The sequence below is a fragment of the Trichosurus vulpecula genome, chromosome 1 (genome assembly GCF_011100635.1).
Source record: "Trichosurus vulpecula isolate mTriVul1 chromosome 1, mTriVul1.pri, whole genome shotgun sequence".
In the NCBI taxonomy this organism is placed as follows: Eukaryota; Metazoa; Chordata; class Mammalia; order Diprotodontia; family Phalangeridae; genus Trichosurus; species Trichosurus vulpecula.
The window spans coordinates 159,411,356-159,430,610 of record NC_050573.1 but is presented as its reverse complement, the minus strand read 5'-3'; the positions used below and the strand labels follow the sequence as shown (position 1 = coordinate 159,430,610).

The following is a 19,255-nucleotide window of genomic DNA, read 5'->3' as shown; positions in this document are numbered from 1 at the left end:
GCGATCTTGCTTATATGTTCCCACCTGGTAATGCATACTCCACATTCCACAAATTTAGGATCATACACCCAAAGCTAGAAGGAACTTCAGAATCTATCTGATCCACCCCATCATTGTACAAATAAGGAAAATGTGAGGCCATGGGAAATTAAGTGACTTGTTCAGGGTCTCAAAAGTACAAATCAGAGGCAGGGTTTGGATGCAGGGCCTTGACTTCAGAGCCAGTGGTTTTTCTGGGGCAAATAACAAATACTGTATCTACTCAGAATTGAATAGATGTTTATTTCTTATGGCTGACAATTAATTTTTCTTCTGAGAAAAAAAATCATATTGATATATTTTGGTTTTCTATCACCTTTATTTCTCTCTTATCTCCCCTCCCACTCAGCAATCCATCCCTTGTAATAAAGTATTAAAAAAGAATTTTTTTTAAGTTCCACAAAATTAACCAACCTACCAACCAAGTCTGACAGTATGTGCAAACACACTTAGCTTTCCCCTTGAGTAAGGTCGACTTTAAATAGCATAAATATTTATTAAATCTTTAGTAGTTAAAGTGTTTGTTATAGTCAGTAGAACCTGAGTTCAAATCCGGCCTAAGACACTTGACACATTTACTAGCTGTGTGACCTTGGGCAAGTCACTTAACCCCAATTGCCCTGCCTTCCCCCCTCCAAAAAAAAAAAAAAAACTTCAGAAGAATGTTGCTGTGTTGAATATGGGTGTGGACACGTATTTTCAGTCTTCCTTTCCATTTTGCTATATAAACTGCATGGACAGAAGGGTTAATGATAGGGCCAGGATTATAAAGAGACCCTGGGAAAAGAGCTTATAATTATTCCCCTTATTGACTTACTGCAGTGTTTCAGGCTTTTCCTGAATACACACGTTAGGTTTTTTGACATGTGATTTTACCAGTGGTCTATCAAAATCGTATTACTGGCAGCTCCATGAAGGTGGCTGAAGCAGGCACTATGGGGTGCTTAGAGCTTAGTCAGATATGGAAGACACCAAGGCCATCCAGTGCATCCCAGCCAGTCGCCAATAGTCTTGATTTTTTTCTTGCCATTGGACTTCAGTGATTCTGGAAGAGAGGATGAGGCTGACAACATTGTGCAGCTCCACCTCACTTAAATCCAATTCATGCACAAGTCAAGACATCACCCCATGATGTCATTGGTCCTCTTTGAAAGTGAGGGATGAACACCAACAAATGGCCACTACACTTGAGTGGTATTTTGTTGCGTTTTAAACTTTAGGGGTAGTTGCTGATTATAATAAGAGCAAATAACTTTAATGCGTGATATCAGTTCCATAAAATATAGCTGCTGGTCTGTGAGACATAAGTAGATAGAGGGATTCTGAAATTATATGCAATAGAAGTATAGTTTTCTCTACAGGTATCACTCAGTTTTTAAAGCAAGATTTTTTTATTCATGTAATTTATATGAGTCGTCATCATTACAAAGAAGTGATCTGGGTTTTTTGGTGTGTGTGTGTGTGTGTGTGTGTGTGTGTGTGTAAAATGACTATGCCAAGCTCAGTCAGGTCTTAACAGGCTGAAAAGATTGCCAGCACATGCCAGAAGACACATTGGCATTTAGGGATAAGCCTTGCTAAGTTTGAAGAGGCTCATCACCAGAAGTTGGCCTTCAGGTGATAATTTTTTTTACCTACAACTTATGAAAATAGTCTCCAAAAAGCAGAAAGGATACAGCACATGATTAAAAGTGTCCACACCAATGAAATTAACAAAATGTGAAGTTTTCATTTGCCATTAATATTGGGATCCATCTAGGTTACCAGGCTATCTTGTAAAATTAATTGACCCTCCAATGCTGCCAGTTTGCTATAAGAATGTAACTTGGATTCATGAAAAGGATTTGATTTATCATCATTTATGATGATATCTCAGTTAGCAAGATGTTGGAAAAAATGTGGCATTGAGAGACTTGTTGCATATCAAGAATAAGTCACTTCTATGACATTAATAGCAAAAAAAATCTAAAGTCTTTATTTTCAAAACATAGTTCATTCATTCAAAAGTTTCTATTGAATTTCTCATTATACAGAGTACTGTGCCAAGCACTGTGGAAATTATAAAGTTTGGATCCTTGCCCTCCCAGAACTTTCACTCTACCAGAGGAATGAGATAAAAATGTAGATAACTATGCACAACAATAAATGATAAATGAAATAGATTCAGCAGACTAAAGTAGCATAAGAATCCAAGGGAAAATGGTTATTATGTGGTTATTAATGGTTATTTACAGATTGCAGATTTCGGTTTATCAAAATGGCGGCAGATGTCTTTATCTCAGTCAAGGAGTAGTGTATCTGCCCCAGAAGGTGGGACCATCATATACATGCCACCTGAAAATTATGACCTCAGCCAGAAGTCTCGAGCCAGCATCAAACATGATATATACAGGTATGTTGCCTTGGCATATAATTAATCTCTTTAGAAGGTTATTCCCCTATTGCAAGATATAGTAAAAAAAAAAATATTGAGACCCAGTGGGCAAGTTTTTTAACTACAGATATATCTCACTTTAATGCAACACCAATTCCTGAAAGGTTGTGTTAATCACAATCTGTTTTCCTATTGCCTTAAATTATAATATCAGAGTTGTTGTTTTTTAAAAAATCAATCAACTGACATTATGTGCTTGTGTACCAGCTACTGTGTGTGCTGCAGATTCAAAACCCAAGAATGAAATCATCCCTGCTGGCTAGGAGTTTACATTCTAATGGAAGAGAGGAAAAAAATGCATCTCTAAACAGATTCAGAATACATATAAAAAGAATTAATAAAAACAAATACAAAGTAGCTAGGAAGGAAGAGCATTAACAATTAACTTTAGACAAGCCAACACATTCTTAAATGGACTAGGGGAAAGGTTATTTAAAGCATTCCTGTGTTGAATATTTTTGTGCATGGAGAAATCTTGTACTGCAAATAACTGCCCAGTATATACATGTGTTTCATAATTTGGGATTTTTGTGTGCATAGATGCCAGACCACACCTCTGTTGTTAGAACAGTAGAGAACAATACATATCACACTATGAAATACGGCCATTTGACAAGAAAAAAAGAACAGAGAAAACACAGGATGTGAGAAATTTTTCCATCTCATATGTAACCACCTAATGTCTAATAGATTTCATAGTTTTAGAGCTGAAAGAGATCTTAGATGTCATCTAGTCCAATCCCTTGATTTTATAGATGAGGAAACTGAACGCCAGGGAAGTGGAGTGATTTGCCCAAAATAATAGCCCAGTAAGGACTAAGCAGCAAGCCCTCTGATGTCAAATTTGGTGCTCTTTCTTTAATGTGTCTTTTAACATGTTAATTATCTTACTTCAGGGCACCACCTTATATTCTGTCTTTAGACAGAACTGCATTGTTTCCTAACCTACAAGGGATAGGTAGGTGCCACAGTGTCCAGAGTCAGGAATGGCCCATCTTCCTGAGTTCAAATTCTGCCTCAGACACTAGCTGTGTGACCCTGGGCAAGTCACTTAACCCTGTTTGCCTCAGTTCCTCCACCTGTAAAAATGAGCAGGAGAAGGAAATGTCAAACCACTCCAGCATCTTTGCCAAGAAAGCCCCAAATGGGGGCAGGAAGAATATGACAGACTAAAAAAAAAAAAAAAGTGCAGGTCTGACCAAGTCACCTCCCGCATTCAGTCTTCTGACTCCCAGTGGCTCCCAGTTGCCTGGAAGATAACATATAAAATCCTCTGTTTTGCTTGTAATACCCTTCACAAGCTGGCTCCTCCCTACCTTTCAGTCCTTCCTTTTACTCCTCTGCTCTCACTGCAGCTGCACTGGCCTTCATGGTGTTCCTCACATACTCCCATTTCGCAACTCTTAACTTTTCATTGGCTGTCCTCCATGCCTACAGTGTTCTCCCTCCTCACTTTTGCCTCCTTGCTTCCCGGACTTCCTTCAAGATTCAGTTCAAATATGACCTTCTTCAAGAGGCCTTTCCCAGTCCCTTTCAGCTGTTAGTGCCTTTTCTCTGAGACTGCCTCAATCAATCAACAAATATTCGTTAAGTACCTACTATGTGCCAGGCATTGTGCTAAGTGCCAGGGATACAAAAGGAGGCAAAAAAAAAATCTCTACCCTCAAGGCCCTTGCAATCTAATAGGGGGGACAACATAGAAACAAGTACATACACAGCAAACTACATACAGGATAAATAAGAAATAATAGAGGGAAGGCACTAGAATTAAAAAGAGTCTGCTTGCTGTGGAAGATGGGATTTTAGTTGGGACTTAAAGGAAGCCAGGGATTCAAGTGGAGCTAATTGACTATTTCTTAAACTGAAAGTACTCTGGCTCTCACTGATTGGCTAATAATGGGCTCAACCCAAGCCTCAGTTGGTCATCTTTTGGGTTTTGTTGGCTCCTGGTGAGTGCAAACTGCAATTGTTTCTGTTCTGGGCAGAAACTCTGAGGGTCTTCCCCTCCCAGATTGATTTTTTTTTTGAGTGGGTAAAAGAGGCCATTTTTTGCCTCATTTCTTACCTGGCCTTAACCACTGAGTGGGCATTGCCTCAGACAGACTGAGACCTGGGAAAGACCTCAGCTTAAAAAGGTTAAGGTCTCCCACTGCATCCAGGGCCATCTCTAGTCATCCTGATTTATATCTTGCCACTAGACCCAGATGGCTCCAGAGGAGAGAGTGAGGCTGGTGATGTTGCACAGCCCTGCCTCACTTAAATCCAATTCACTTGCAAGTCAAGATAACACTTTCCTAATGTCATTGGTCCTCTCTGAGAATGAAGGACAAAAACAAGAAAGGAAGCCAGGGAGGTCAGTAGTTGGAGCAGAGGAGAGGGAGCATTCCAGGCAAAAGATTCAGTCAGAGAAAAGCCCAGAGCCAAGAGATGGAGCATCTTGTTCATGGAACAGCCTCCCGTTTACACTGTGTGTATCTTCGTGGTTTCAGAATGTATCTTCCATTAGAATGTGAGCTCCTTGAGGGCAAGAACTATTCTTAACTTTCTTTGAATCCCCAGAATTTAGCATTGTGCCTAGCACATAGTAAGCTCTTAAAAAATGCCTATTGACTAACTGATTTAACCGACCCTTTTCCAGCTAATACTTACTGGGGCCTGGTTGGTTCCTCATACCCTTGAGACTATGAGTTGAGCCTGGGGAGAATTTAAAGTTAATATTAAATAACTTTGGTCTAGTCAGAATTGATAACCTCAGCACTAATACAAAACTGTCTAGAGTTGTGAACTAGGTTAGACATCACTAGATTGTGTTCTATATTATACTTCCTAAATTAGATTACCAGTGCTCCAGTGATGTCAGTAGGGGTTTTCCCTATAAATTCCTACAGTACACCCTCCCCACAAACACATATACACACAAATACTAAAAGACAGTAGAGTATTTAATATTTGTCCAAGACAATGAACTCCATATATCTAGGATTCAATAAGGGGAAAACCCCAGACCTCATGAGGGAAAACCCCAGGACATGTAATCTCAGTTGTCCTATCACAACCTCTTATCTTATGTTTTCATAGCCTGTTCCACCCTTGTTGTCCTCAGAACCATGACAACAGATGCTACCATCATACCTGACCTCTTTAGATGTGCATACCTCCCTAGTTTATCTTGGCCTAAGCATGGAGAGATCACTTAGTTCAGTCAAAACAAGGATGATGTTTTTTCCAAAAATCCTATCCTAGAAACTCTTTTCAGTGCTTAATGGAAGCATGATATTTTTTGGTTTGGGTAGTTTGTTGTTTGGGGGATGGGCAGGTTTGCCTCTCATCGGGGCAAGTTTTCCCTTTAGTGCTGATTATATAACCTAATATGATAAGTACATTCAAGAGTTGTAGAACAAAGTGTGATAACATGGAGTCTGTCTTAAGAAGTTATCTTCAAGGTTAACATGGCCAAGAAATCCACCATCCTTTGACCAACCTGATGATGAACTTTGCCCAACTTAGTGAAGCGTGTCCCTCAAACTGCCATTCATACCGTCTCCAGGCCTACATATGAAGCTTTTCTTGATATAGCACCTGATGGAGCACCTACACTCTACTAGCACAACCTTTGAGAAGCCAGAGTCTCATTCATACCACAACAGAGTATCAGACTAAGAGCTAAGTGAAGGGAGGAGAAAGCAATGCAAATAACAAAAACTTCGAAATAACTTCATTTACAGAGCTCAATCCTTATTCTGACACAACTAAAGTCTAGCCATGTGCTGGCCTCTCTGGCACAATTTACAGGATACCCAAGCCTCATTCCTATGCCTCACTTCAACCCTGGGTTGGATTATCAAAACTTTTAGTGTCAGTCCAGGTTGACATCGCTGCCCCATTTGGTAGGTTTCTTAATCTCTTCTAAAACCTGCATCTGCGTCAAAGGCTGCACCCACATTGGACCTTCCACTTCATCCTATCAAATGTAACACGTTTTGCATAGCTTAAAGCACTATATGAGAGCTAGCTATCATTATCATCATCATTATTATTATTAACATTAATATTGTTATCCTGTTTCTAGTCTGAGGGACAGTACTAGTTCTGTGTTCATTTGCAGGGCAGAAATTACTGGCATACCCTGAATCCAATGGTAATAGGCCCTCTAATGCTCAAGTTACCAGGTCTTCACACTTTCCTAGGTTCTTTCTGTTTCCTCATTCATGTTCTACACTTATTGAATATTTCCCAATTTGACATTTCCAGAATCCTTTAAGGTTTGCTGTAGGAAAAATACTTTACTTAGAGAATGTCTGTAAAAAGACAATTTCCACCAAAAGTAAGTGGTGGACTGTTCTTCCACAGCCCTTACTATGGATTCACAGCTAATTAGAAGTTTGAAAATGATGAAGCTTTTATTTCAAAAGTGAACCATACTCGCATAGCTGAAATAATTTTCCTCTACCAAGGCTTAGCCAGCTTTTTAAACAGTCCCTTGAAGAAAGGTTATTCCAAAAAGAGGCGTTAGGGTAGTATTTGGATTCCCTAATTTTCTCTGACTCTGGAGAATGAAAAGCATCTTGTTCGATATGAAAAAAAAAGATCAAGGTGTCAGACTGTAAAACTGTTTTAGATTTATTTTGTCAAAATAATAAAATCCTTGTATTTGAAGGTATCTGCTCAGGTTTTCTAGTTCTTGAAATATGACTATTCAAACTAATCTAGAATGATTAATATCTGCCCAGTCTTTAAAGATCTCCTAGTAATAAAGATTTACAACATACCTACAAAAGTAATTCAGCTTAGCGAAAGCAGAACTAATTTTCCTCCCTTAACAAAAAAAAAATCAAGCATCAGCCATCTTGACCTCTTTAAACATTTAGTATTTCTATTACATTTCATCATTGTACCTCTTTCAAGAAAAGACAGCACCCTGGTCAGCATCTAAAATCTGTTATTTCTAATATGTAAATTGAGTGTATAAAATGTTCCGATATGTTTCTCCTTTAAACAGCTTTGCTATTATCATGTGGGAAGTGTTGTCCAGAAAACAGCCCTTCGAAGGTAAGTAAGCTTGATCAGTTTGCCCACTTTACTCTCCTTAAAGACCTGTTAAATGGTCATATGCACCACCAACTAAACATAATCTTAGTCTGAATGTACCTAATATCGAATAAGTAGTGGAGTGAAAAGAGTACACTGGATCAGGAATCAGGAAATTGGTCAGGAGTTTAACAACCAGATCTCTAAAAATGTACAAACAATATGCATTATTAACATTTTCTCCATAACTTTCTTAAGTCTAGACAATCAATAAAAAGTCAAAAACCCTGATTTGTAAAGAAGTATAAGAGTTGGCTCCTGAGAGCCAGTACAAGGTGACTTGAGCACACTCCTGGTTAGAGTACCAGCTCTGTGCCTAGGTAACTGTGGGAACCTAGATAAGTCTATTTTTTTATTAAAAAAAAATTTCCAGGTAGTTGTTTTGGGAGGGGTATTTTTTCCACTTAGCCTTTAAGATTCTAGATAATCATTTATGAAATTTTAAGGCTTGCCCATTTCAATTTGGTTAGTTTTGATTGCATTGATTGCAACAGGTCCTAATTAATGTCTAATAAATGTGTGATGTCTGTTTTGACAGAATTTATCAACCCCTTGCAGATAATGTATAGTGTGTCAAAGGGAACTCGACTTGACACTGAGAAAGAAAGTTTACCACTTGATATTCCACATCGAGCTCAGATGATTTCCCTAATTGAAAGTGGATGGGCACAAAATCCAGATGAAAGACCATCTTTTTTAAGTGAGTTTATTCATTTAATCTTGAGTCACTTAGATTCTCCCAAATTATCAAAATATTGTAATTGTGGCATTCCAAGAAGTCTCTTACCCTGGCAAAACCATGCAAGTGAGAATGACTAGCACCAAGTCTACTTAACACTTTTTTGTTATCTCAGATTATATCACGTTGTGAAGTTTCTGTCTAAATTTTAAAAGATACATATATTGGATTGAACTTAAAATTGAGATGGAAATACAAAACAAGGAACGGGTGTTCCATGTGCAAAATTTAGAATTTCAGAGAGCTCTAAATAATTATCCCAAGGGAAAATAGAAATATAGAAACATCCCAAATCAGCAGCCAGTCATTTTAAAGAAGTTTTAATTATTTTTTTATGAGAATTGCAGGTGAATTGAATGAAAAAGTAAATTTATTGAAAGTTTTTGTTGAAGAGAAAGTTCAGACATAGTTTTTTTTTTAATTTTGGATATCTTTTAATCTGGACATAACTGCTTTAAAACTTTTTAAACAAATCAGAACCCCATTATCAATGATTATACTGATTGTGGAACTAGAGTTGGCTATGAAAATAGTAAGGTACATGCATTTGTTTTATATCATTACATATTCTTCAAGGAGCACCATCATCAAACTATAGTGAGAAATGTTGAATTTGCTTTGAGTTTTGTCATTTGTTTAAACTCCATTCATTTAGAATTGGCTTTCATTGGACATAGGCTGGGTTGAAATTTGCCTTTTTTGACAGACCTCTTATTCACAAGTAGTACAGATTGAAACTAAAAACATGGCTGTGGGAAGAATGTTTAACTTTCTGGAGAGTGTTTAAAATGTCTAAGAGAAAAGACAAACTTTTTGAGCACCTTCAGGAGCTCTGATTATTCCATTTATTATTGCTGTGCTAGTTAAAAATCATTCACATGGTTTCACTAAAGCAAGTCTAAGAATAAAGTTAGACAATACTTTGTGTACTTAAAAATAATAAAATTGAATTTTCTCAAATATTCCATAAATCAAATTGCACTTTCTATAGTTACTATAATTTAGGGCAAGGATTCTTAACCTCCATGGAAAGATTTCAGGTGGCCTGTGAACTTAGATATAGAGAAAAAATTTACCTCTTTATTTCCATTACTTTTGGTTTCTTTTGTCATCTTGTGTATTTAATTTTATGCATTTAAAAGCATTATTTTGAAATGGGCTCCATGGGCTTACCAAAGGGGACACACACACACACACACACACACACACACACACACACACACACACAGAGTATAAGAACCTCTAACATGATTTAAAGGGTAGGTATATGTGTAGCAACGACTATGCATGTGGTCCTAAGCACATGCTTTTTCTAAATAACTAAATTTTATGGGATCTTTACAAGTTGTTATCATTAACCTTTGTTATGGAATTTGATTTTAAACAAAAAATAAAGAGAAAAGCTTGGACTTGAAGTATATGATTGTCTTTTCTAAGGAGACAACTCTTCATTCTTTGTCTGCACTAACTATAATTTCATTCACTTAAAAAAGGGCACTATAAAATCTCTACCTTTTGAAACTATGAATGGAAATAAAAGGGAGACAGATTCTGAATTCATATAATAAAGAAATTCCTATTAGTTCCTCAAACTCTCTCATAAGATACTGGGTTCTGGTCATTGGAGTTATTCCAAGAAGAGTCATTCCAAGAACATCCAAGAACAATCATTCATTCAGGGAGGACCGTTTAAGTCCTTTCCCAATTCTGTGACTTGATAAAAAAAATTCTTAAAAGTAGATAAGGGAGTTCAGGTCATTTAAGTTAAAAACAGAATTGAACTGTAATCTGTAGCTGAAATTACTACTTTGTGTTCATGTTAGCTTTCATGAGCTAACAACTGAACATGTGAGTTTCCTTTTTTACTTAGAATGTTTAATAGAACTCGAACCAGTTATGAGAACATTTGAAGACATTAGCATCCTTGAAGCTGTCCTTCAGCTGAAGAAAACTAAGGTAAGTAGCATCTGTGTTAAAAATTAGCTGTTAATCACCGTGCTTCAGTAGGGAAAGGAGTCCAGCTTCTCCAAAAGATCTCTCAGCTTTCCCTACCTTGGTCCTTTCTGCTAACTCAGGAGGAAATATTTTAGCAACAGAAAGAGCCTTAGATTTGGAACCAGAAGACCTGGATTCAGATCCTGACTCTGATATTTACTACTTGTATAATCTGGGCAACTTTGCTGGACCTCAGTTTCTTCACCTGTAAAGTGAAAGGGTCGGATTTGGCCCTTTCTGACTCTAAATCTGTTTGTTCTGTTTTTGTACGTTTGCTTATTTATGAGGATGGGGATTTTCTGTATGTATGTAGGCAGACCTATGCAGAGGAGACAGCAATTCCCAGAGCGTATCACCAGTACCTTTCTCACTTTCCAACTAAATGGATATTAAATAATTTAGTTTTCTCTTCCCTTGAGGCCACCTTTCTCTTCTACCACATTCTTGAGACTCTTGACAATTTTTCCCAGCAGGTCTTTTATTAAAGCCAAACAAGTGAACAAATATTCATGGAGGGCTAATTCTTGTGCAAGAGTTGTTGGAAAGATAGTATTTATTTCTTTTTTAAGGTTAAAGGTATAAAAAATTGATAATGCAGTTTTGAGAATGTGACTAAATTCTTATCCTTTACCTTGTTGGTTAAATTTTGTGTTTATATATATTATCGTTACTGAAATAAGGCTAGAATTGGAATAATTGAATGATTCGGGTCCAAAAATTGACTATTTTCACATAAAAGCTCCAGGTAATTTGCAAAGTGAAGTTTTGCTCTAGGACAAACTCTAACTCTCTATATGATTTGTCTTAGTTAAAGCTTGAAATTGACCATATATTTATATAGGTCTGTTGTCTATCATAGAGTTCCATATTAATAGGCTTTGACTATGCTGAAGAGTCTACCTATGTTTTTAAAATACAAAAGAGTATTTTGACAGGTGTGGCTTTTAATCCCCACTACTGGGAATTTTTTCAAAATAGATTATATGCTTAGGACTACCGGGTACTTTGGGAACATTTTGATATGTTTACCATTTAATAATATTTTGTATTTACATAGTGCTTTTAGCTTCTTCTAAGTGTTATGATATCAATTATTTTATTTTATCTTCATAATTACCCTGTGAAACAGAATAGGGCAAATATTGTTGTTCAGTCATGTCTGCCTCTTAATGACCACATGGACCATATAGCATGCCAATACTCTCCATGTGGTTTTCTTGGCAAAGATACTGGAGTGGTTTACCATTTCCTTCTCAAGTGACTTGCCCAAGGTCACACAGCTGGTTGGTATCTGAGTCCAGATTTGAACTCAGGTCTTCCTGATTCCAGGTCCAGCACTCTATCCACGGAGCCACCTAAGTGAAAATGAAGCACAGAGCCATGAAGAGATCTAGTTAATAATAAAGCCAGAAACAGAACTCAAGATTTCCTGACTAATTGACATTTTTATTTCCTATAGAATTTTTTGGAAAAAAAATCAACCATACTTGCTGACTTGTTCTATTTGAAAATTTTAGGTTTTTTTAAAATCTCTTCTAGCTTCAAGTAGTATATGCTTTCTAAAGCTAATTTTTCCTATTTCCTTAATGGTAAAAATTGAGACTCTTCCCTCCTCCCCAAAAAATATCCCTTGGTAATTTACTGTATTTTCTCTCATTAATTAGTCAGCTCATGATTCTGTTTGAATTTACCACAGTTGATCAGGGATGTTATGCATATATCAATTTACATTAATCAAAAAAACTTTTTTTGGCATTAGAATTATTTAGCTAAATTTTATAAGCATCAAAATAATGATGACAGAGATAGCTCTGAAATTTTATTAAACTAGTTGGTTAAAGGAAAAGTCACTGATTTTTTTTTAATCCAAAAGTACACAGTACTTTATATAAAGTTTACCCTAAAGTATCTTGAATATTCTCTTCATTGTAGTTCAAATGATGAAAGTAAAAAGTTAAGATAAATTGAACTTAGGTTTTAAGTAGATGTTATTACCTTTCTATAATTTCTTGGTCACGTCTAACTAAAAATACAAATCTGTTCTCTTCTGTTACAGAATAGTTCGAGTAGCATCCCCATATGTTCCAAGAAGACAATGGAGTACCCTCTCAACGTACCTGTAAATCATGGTCCACAGGAGGTAAAATATTACTTGATAGATTCTCTTGTCAGAAAGACACTAAAAAGTCATAGTCTACTGAGGGCTGTCCAAACTTAGGACCGCATTAAAATAAAATAATTATTCGAGGGCCACATCCAGAATAAAAAATATAGTACGCTAATATAAAGTGGGGGAATGCACATCATCACTACCACCAAAGCATGAAAGCAAACACAAAACAACAAAGCAACAACACAACAGTATAAAGGTAGGTGCATACTGACTAGTCTGCATCGTATAGACTGAATGCATCCCACAGATCAATTGAAAATTCCGTGGAATATTTTCCATCTGTAATACTGCTTAAAAACACCAAAGAAAATTAACATCAACAAGATTATTTATTAGTGATGGAATTAAAAAATCTAATACGCATTCCATGCAAATTATTATTTTATTTTTTAGCTTCTGAAAATTAAAACCCACAGGCAGACTGCATAAAACCACACTGCAGGCCATATTTTGGACAGCCCTGGCCTTTGTAACAACAGTGTTGCTAGCAGCTGCTGTGGAGGTGAAAGACCAACAACAAGAGCACAGAGGAGGGCTGCGACCACAGGTCCTTTGATCTGTTTTTTTAAGGAAAGCAAACTTTTAAGGGGTTAACAATTTTACTTTAATTAAGCATACATTTATCATTCACTTAGTTCAGGGGGAAAAACCAGCAGCCTGAACTTCAGAGAAAATACAAACAGAAATTACAAACAGATCAACAGACAGGCTTTTTTCTGTCTCACCAAATCACAATACATACATAGTTACCGAAGAGAAGCACCAACATCTGGGTTTTCAAAGCTGGTGGGGCGGAGGTGGGGGGGGAGGCCTGCTGCTTCAGTGGCTACCCAGAGTCTTGTCACTGACACTCTTTCAATGAGTGTGTCCCCAAAACAAAACTCCAACTTCAGATCAGATTCACCTCCAGGGTCCTGAGGCACTTGATTACCTCAGTGCTGAGAAGCACTCAGACAAAAAAACGGCCAAAAGTCCCATTTTGCTTGCCATTACATTTGAAAGGCAAGACTCATCAAAGGTACTGGATTACCTCAGTGCTGAGAAGCACTCCAAAACAAAAGACAAAAGGGTCCCACTTTACCTGCCTCATTCAAACAAAGGCAAGACTCACTAAAGGCACTTGATGGCCTTAGCATTCCAAAAGAGAAGAACAGCAAAAACATCCCACCCTAATTACCATAACAGTCTATCTCTGTGATTTTCCAGGTGAAGAAACTAAGACAGAAAGGGGTGACTTGAATTGCCCAAGGTCATAGAGCTAGCCACTGACAGAGCTTGGATTACTACTGGGGTCTTCAGACTACAAAACTAGTGGTGCTTCTGTAATACCAGTTGCCTTCAATTGTTTTTGCTCTGATCCCCATTGTTAGCCAGGATGCAATCTGAATGACCACGGTAGTTCAGAAAGTGAGCATTTATGGTTATCACCTTATTTCACTGCATTCTAAGAGAGTGTCAGTATCTTTCTGCTCGATGCCAAGGACAATTTTCATTACAAGAAAATGACTTAATGCTGCCAAGAATACAGGATCCCACGATGATAATTATTTGTTGCCTGTAAAAAAAAAATTAATTTGATGAAACAAAAAGACTCTCCTCCCACAAGTTGTCATCTTTGCGTACATTAAAATCATAAAAGATTCTTTGAAAGATGTAATCGCAGAGAGCTATTTAAAACCCCTCTGATTATTAACATGAAGCAAGACATAAAACAAGGAGACGTAGTCTTGCCAAAAGTATACATTGACATGGAGGATGTTCAGTTTTTTGTTTAGTCCTTTTTTAGCCATGTCCAACTCTTCATGACCCCATTTGGGGATTTCTTGGCAGAGATACTAGAGTGGTTTGCCATTTCTTTCTCTGGCTCATTTTACAGATGAGGAAGCTGAGGCAAACAGGGTTAAGTGACTTGCCCAGGGTCATGCAGCTAATAAGTGTCTGAGGGCAGATTTGAACTTAGGTTCTTCTTACTCTAGAGCCAGCACTCTATCCACTGTGGCACTAGGATGTTCAATAGAGGTTCTAAATGGAAGAGGGATTCCCTCCAAATATTAAGGTCCCCCAGGGGTTCCAGTTTGTAAGGGACATTGTGGTGACTGCATGGAGCTCCAAAATATTGCAGAGCAAATGAGAACCATAATTACTCAGAATATTTTGACTTGATTGTCCGCACAGGAAAAAAAATGGTTAAAGAATGCCTGTTGCCTAGACCAAAAATGTCAAACACACAGTCCAGGGCAAAGGCCTCATTAAATATAAGAGGGAAAAAAATATAGCTGGGAATTCTTTAGCAAAATAAGTAAAAATATGATGGAACATAGATAAAGTTAATATGTTGCTATCTAAGTCAATATTCAGTCCACAGGAATCCTTATGTATGATTTAATTGTCTCTCATTTCTATTTGAGTCTAACACTAATGATGGTCTAGACTACAATATAGCACTTGATGAACGGCCCATCGGTCTAATATATCAGTATATATATCTTGGACAGACACTGCAGATGGATAGTGACTTGGGCCCACAAATGAGCAGGTGGAAGAGAATATGTTTTTTCAGTCTTCTTGTACCATACTCCTCCAGAATGTACTCTGTAATCCAGTAACACTGGTGTACTTGCTATTTCTCACACAAGACTTTCCATCTCCCAACTCTGGAAATCTCCCCTATGCCTGAAAATCCCTCCTTATCTCTGCCTCCTGGCTTCCCTATCTTTCTTAAAGTCAAAGCTAAATGCTTACCTTCTACAAGAAGCCTCTCCGCCCTCCTTAATCTTAGTGCCTTTTTTCTGTTGGTTATGTCCAATTTATCACATACTTATATAACTTGTTTGTACATAGTTGTTTGCCTCGTGTCTACTCCATCATACTCTGAGCTCCTTGAGAGCAGACACTGGTTTTTTGCCTTTCTTTTTGTATGCCCAATGATTAGCACAGTGTCCAACATACAGTAGGTACTTAATAAATGCTTGCTGAATGGCTTCCTGGTTTCCATTTGGAAAATTGTACAGTGCTTTTAAGAACCCTAATCTTCTCCTTCAGTCAATCAACAGGTATTTCTTAAGCACTTTCTAGATCAGGCATTGGCCTAGGCACTGGGACAAAAATGAAAAAGTCTTTGCCCTTAAAAAGTTTATAATCTATTCTTGAGAGAGAAACATGGCCTTTGAGTCACCTTCCTGCTGTAGAGCTATGATTCTAAGCATATATTTTTAAAAAAAAGAAGACAACAAAAAAGGTAATTTCTGGGAGGGGTGAAAGAAGTCACTGGTAACATGGGAGATCAGGAAAGATCTCATGGTACTTGAGCTGAGTTTTGAAGGAAACTAGTCATTTTAAGGCATGGGGATAAGGGAAGGAGTACATTTCAGGCATAGGGGACAGTCAGTGCAAAAGTAGAGAGATGGGAGATGACATGTCACATATGAGAAAGTCTAAGGAGCGCATTTTGACTAGATTATAGAGTGCATAAAGCATATTAATAGATAATAAGCCTGGAAAGATAGACTGGAGTCAGGTTCTTCAGGGCTTTAAATGTCAATCAGAGAAGTTTGTAATTTATCCAAGAGGTAACGGGAAGGCTCTGGAGTGTACTGAGCAGGGAAATGACATGGTGCAGTGGATAGAGTGCTGGGCCTGGAGTCAGGAGGACCTGAGTTCAAATTTGGCCTCGGACATTTAGTAGCTGTGTGACCCTGGGCACGTCACTGTCGGCCCCAGTTTCCTCATCTGTAAAGTGGGGATAATAATAGCGCCTACCTCGCAGAGTTGTTAGGAAGTTCAAATGAGATCATGTTTTTAAAGTACTTTGCAAACCTTAAGTCTCTATATAAAATGCCACCACTAGCCACTGTGCTAATCACTTTCACGGCTGTGTGATGGGTGGATTCAAGAAGGGAGAAATGAGGCAGGGAAACCAATTAGGAGGCTATGGTCATAGTCCAGGTGAGACATGGTGAGGACCTGAATGAGGGTAGTAACTATGGAAGGGGAAAGAACAGGAAAGATTCCAGGGACATGGAGGGAGATTCAGTGGGACAGAGTGAACATGTGGGGTGAGGGAGAGTAAAGAGCTGAGAATGACCCCTAAAGTGACAAGCCTACATGTCTAGGATAGTGGTACCCTTGATAGAAATGGGGGAAGTGAAGAAATAGGTTTAAAGGTAAAGGTAATGAATTCTGTTCTGGACATTTGAAGTCTGAGATTTCTACAGGACATCCAGTTCAAAATGTCAAAGAGGCTTTTGGTGATATAGAAGTAGGAGAGAGACCTACGGCTCTAGCAATACATACCTGCACACATATAGATATAAATACAGGTATAGGTGTATCGTTTGTTAAGTAAGTGCCAGGAACTGTGCTGATCTCTGGGGATACAAAGAACAGCCAAAAAAAAACAGCCCCTGTTCTCAAGGAGTTCGCAGTCTAATGGAGGAGTTAACATGAAAACAACTATGTACAAACATGGTATTTACAGGTGTATATTTGTGTATACAGATATATGTATATTTGTGTGTGTATATATTTGGTTCATGAGAAGTTAAAATTGGAGATAGAACAATATATGTGTGTATATATTTGCATATGGTATATAGTATGTATATGTACATGGATACATATATATGCTATCTATGTGTGTATATGTATATATTCACACATACATGAACTACACATGCACACACACACACACATACGCAGCAGCTACTGCCCACACATCTGTCTCAGTTGATTGTTCCATCTGTCTCTAATTTTAACTTCTCATGAGCCAAGTCTACTAATAGTTCTTGGGATAAAACTTAAAATGCAATTGTATTTCTTTTCTTTCTTTTTCCAAAGAAATAAAAGTGCCCAAGAGGCTAAGTGATTAAAATGTGATTGAGGGGAGAAGAAAGGGAGGTAATAAAGGTAAACAGCTGAAGAAAGATACAATAACTTGGTTGGGGTCAAGTGAGTAGGTTTTTTGAGGATAGGGAGACCTGAGTGTGTTTGTTAATAACAGGGAAGCTGCCAGTATATATATACTGAAGTTGAGAGGGCAAGGGGAATGATTTGGGGATCAGTCAATTGCAGGAGAGGGGAGAAGCTGAGATTAAGGATACAGATAGAAAGATCTGTCTTAGCAAGGAATATAGCCATCTCTTCATCCTAGACTGGGGCAAAGAAAGAGAGACTGGAGGTCATTTAGTTTTGAGATAAAAAATAAAGGGAGAAGAAGGAGCTCATAATTAATGGCCTCAGATTTCTCAGTAAAACATTTCTCCTTCAAAAAAAGCCCAACTTTTAATTATCAGTTTTCCTCCAGTGATTATCACTTCAAGTCACTGAACACCACACTCTACAAAGAATTAAAGTTGTAGATCACCCAAAGGGCAATGAAGGGGTATACTGGCAGACATGAGTAGGCAGCAGCATTGTGTCAATGAAGAATTTCACACAAAAGTTGCGTAAAGGTTACCATCTGAGAGATATAAACCAGAAAGAGAAATGAGCAAGTCTCGTAGCAACAGCAAGTGACAACTGATCAGCCTCCTGCACGCACTAGTGGTATCCACAAAATGTCAGGAGATGTAGAGGACCGCAGAACACCGGGTGATCCTCTATGAATAACTTATGGAAGATCCATGTACTATAGTCACATAGGATGAGAAGGTAGTATATTTTTTGTTTTGTTTTGTTTTTTTGAAGGTAGTATATTTTACACTCTTAGAGATTGCTTATATTCATGAGATCACAGATCCATCAAAGTAATCAAATTATCCTTGGGACAGTCAGTGAATCCATCACTAATCTTAGTTTTATTATTTTAATCCTAAGGAAAACATTTTATTGTTTATTATTTCATTTATTATTATTATTTTATTGTTTACCCTTCTATAAATTCTTTAAATTTTCTTTATTAACAAGCATTCATTTTCTCTCCCACCTACCACCCCTTCCACCAAATAGAAAAAAGAAATAGAGAAAAATCCTTTAGAACAAATATACATAGTCAAGCAGAACAAATTCCCACATTGATCCTGTCTAAATGGTATGTCTCATTCTCCACCCTGAGTCTATCACTTCCTCTCTGTTAGCATGCTTCATCATCTGTCCTTTAGAATCAGGGTTGATCAGAGTTCTCAAGACTTGCAGAGTTTGTCCTACACGTTATAAATGTATAAATTGGTCTGGTTTTGCTCACATCACTATGCATTGGTTCATATAAGTCTTCCCAGGTTTCTCTGAAATCACCCCCTTCATCATTTTTTAGGGCACAATAATATTTCATTACATTCATATGCAGTAAGTTTTTCAGGCGATTCCCCAGTGGTAGGTAGGCCCTTAATTTCCAGAGGGGTTTTTTGCCACCACAAAAAGAGCTGCTATAAAAATGTTTGTACAAGTGGGTCCCTTTTCTCTTTTTTAAATCTCTTTAGGGTATAGGCCTAGCAAGTATCGAGTCAAAGAAAATGTACAGTTTAGTGACATTGGGAACATTGATCCGGAATACTTTCCAGAATTGGCCTCCTGACAGCTACTAATAAGGATCATAACACCTTAAGCCTCACCATTACTCAAAACTGTACAACTTCCAAGATCCTAAACTCTCAAGTCACCTTCTCTTATAACAGGTGTAGGGAACCTGTGGCCTTCTAGGTCCTCAAGTATGGCCTTTTGACTGAATCCACACTTCCCAGAACAAATCCCCTTAGTAAAGGATTTGTTCTGTAAAACTTGGACTCAGTCAAAAGACTGCACCCAAGGACCTAGAAGGTCACATATGGCAATAGGTTCCCCACCCCTCTTA

The 19,255-nt window shown here is 37.6% G+C and overlaps 1 protein-coding gene across 1 annotated transcript in view; it reads left to right on the top strand.

Annotated features, from left to right (window-relative positions):
* The window catches only part of RIPK2 (receptor interacting serine/threonine kinase 2), a 53,874-nt gene that overhangs the window by 25,522 nt on the left and 9,097 nt on the right, over nt 1-19,255 (top strand). Inside the window, exons 4-8 of the mRNA XM_036741894.1 lie at nt 2,274-2,431; nt 7,473-7,522; nt 8,100-8,261; nt 10,171-10,256; nt 12,352-12,435. Of these exons, the coding sequence (XP_036597789.1) occupies nt 2,274-2,431; nt 7,473-7,522; nt 8,100-8,261; nt 10,171-10,256; nt 12,352-12,435 (540 nt within the window). The remainder of the gene's footprint in view (nt 1-2,273; nt 2,432-7,472; nt 7,523-8,099; nt 8,262-10,170; nt 10,257-12,351; nt 12,436-19,255) is intronic.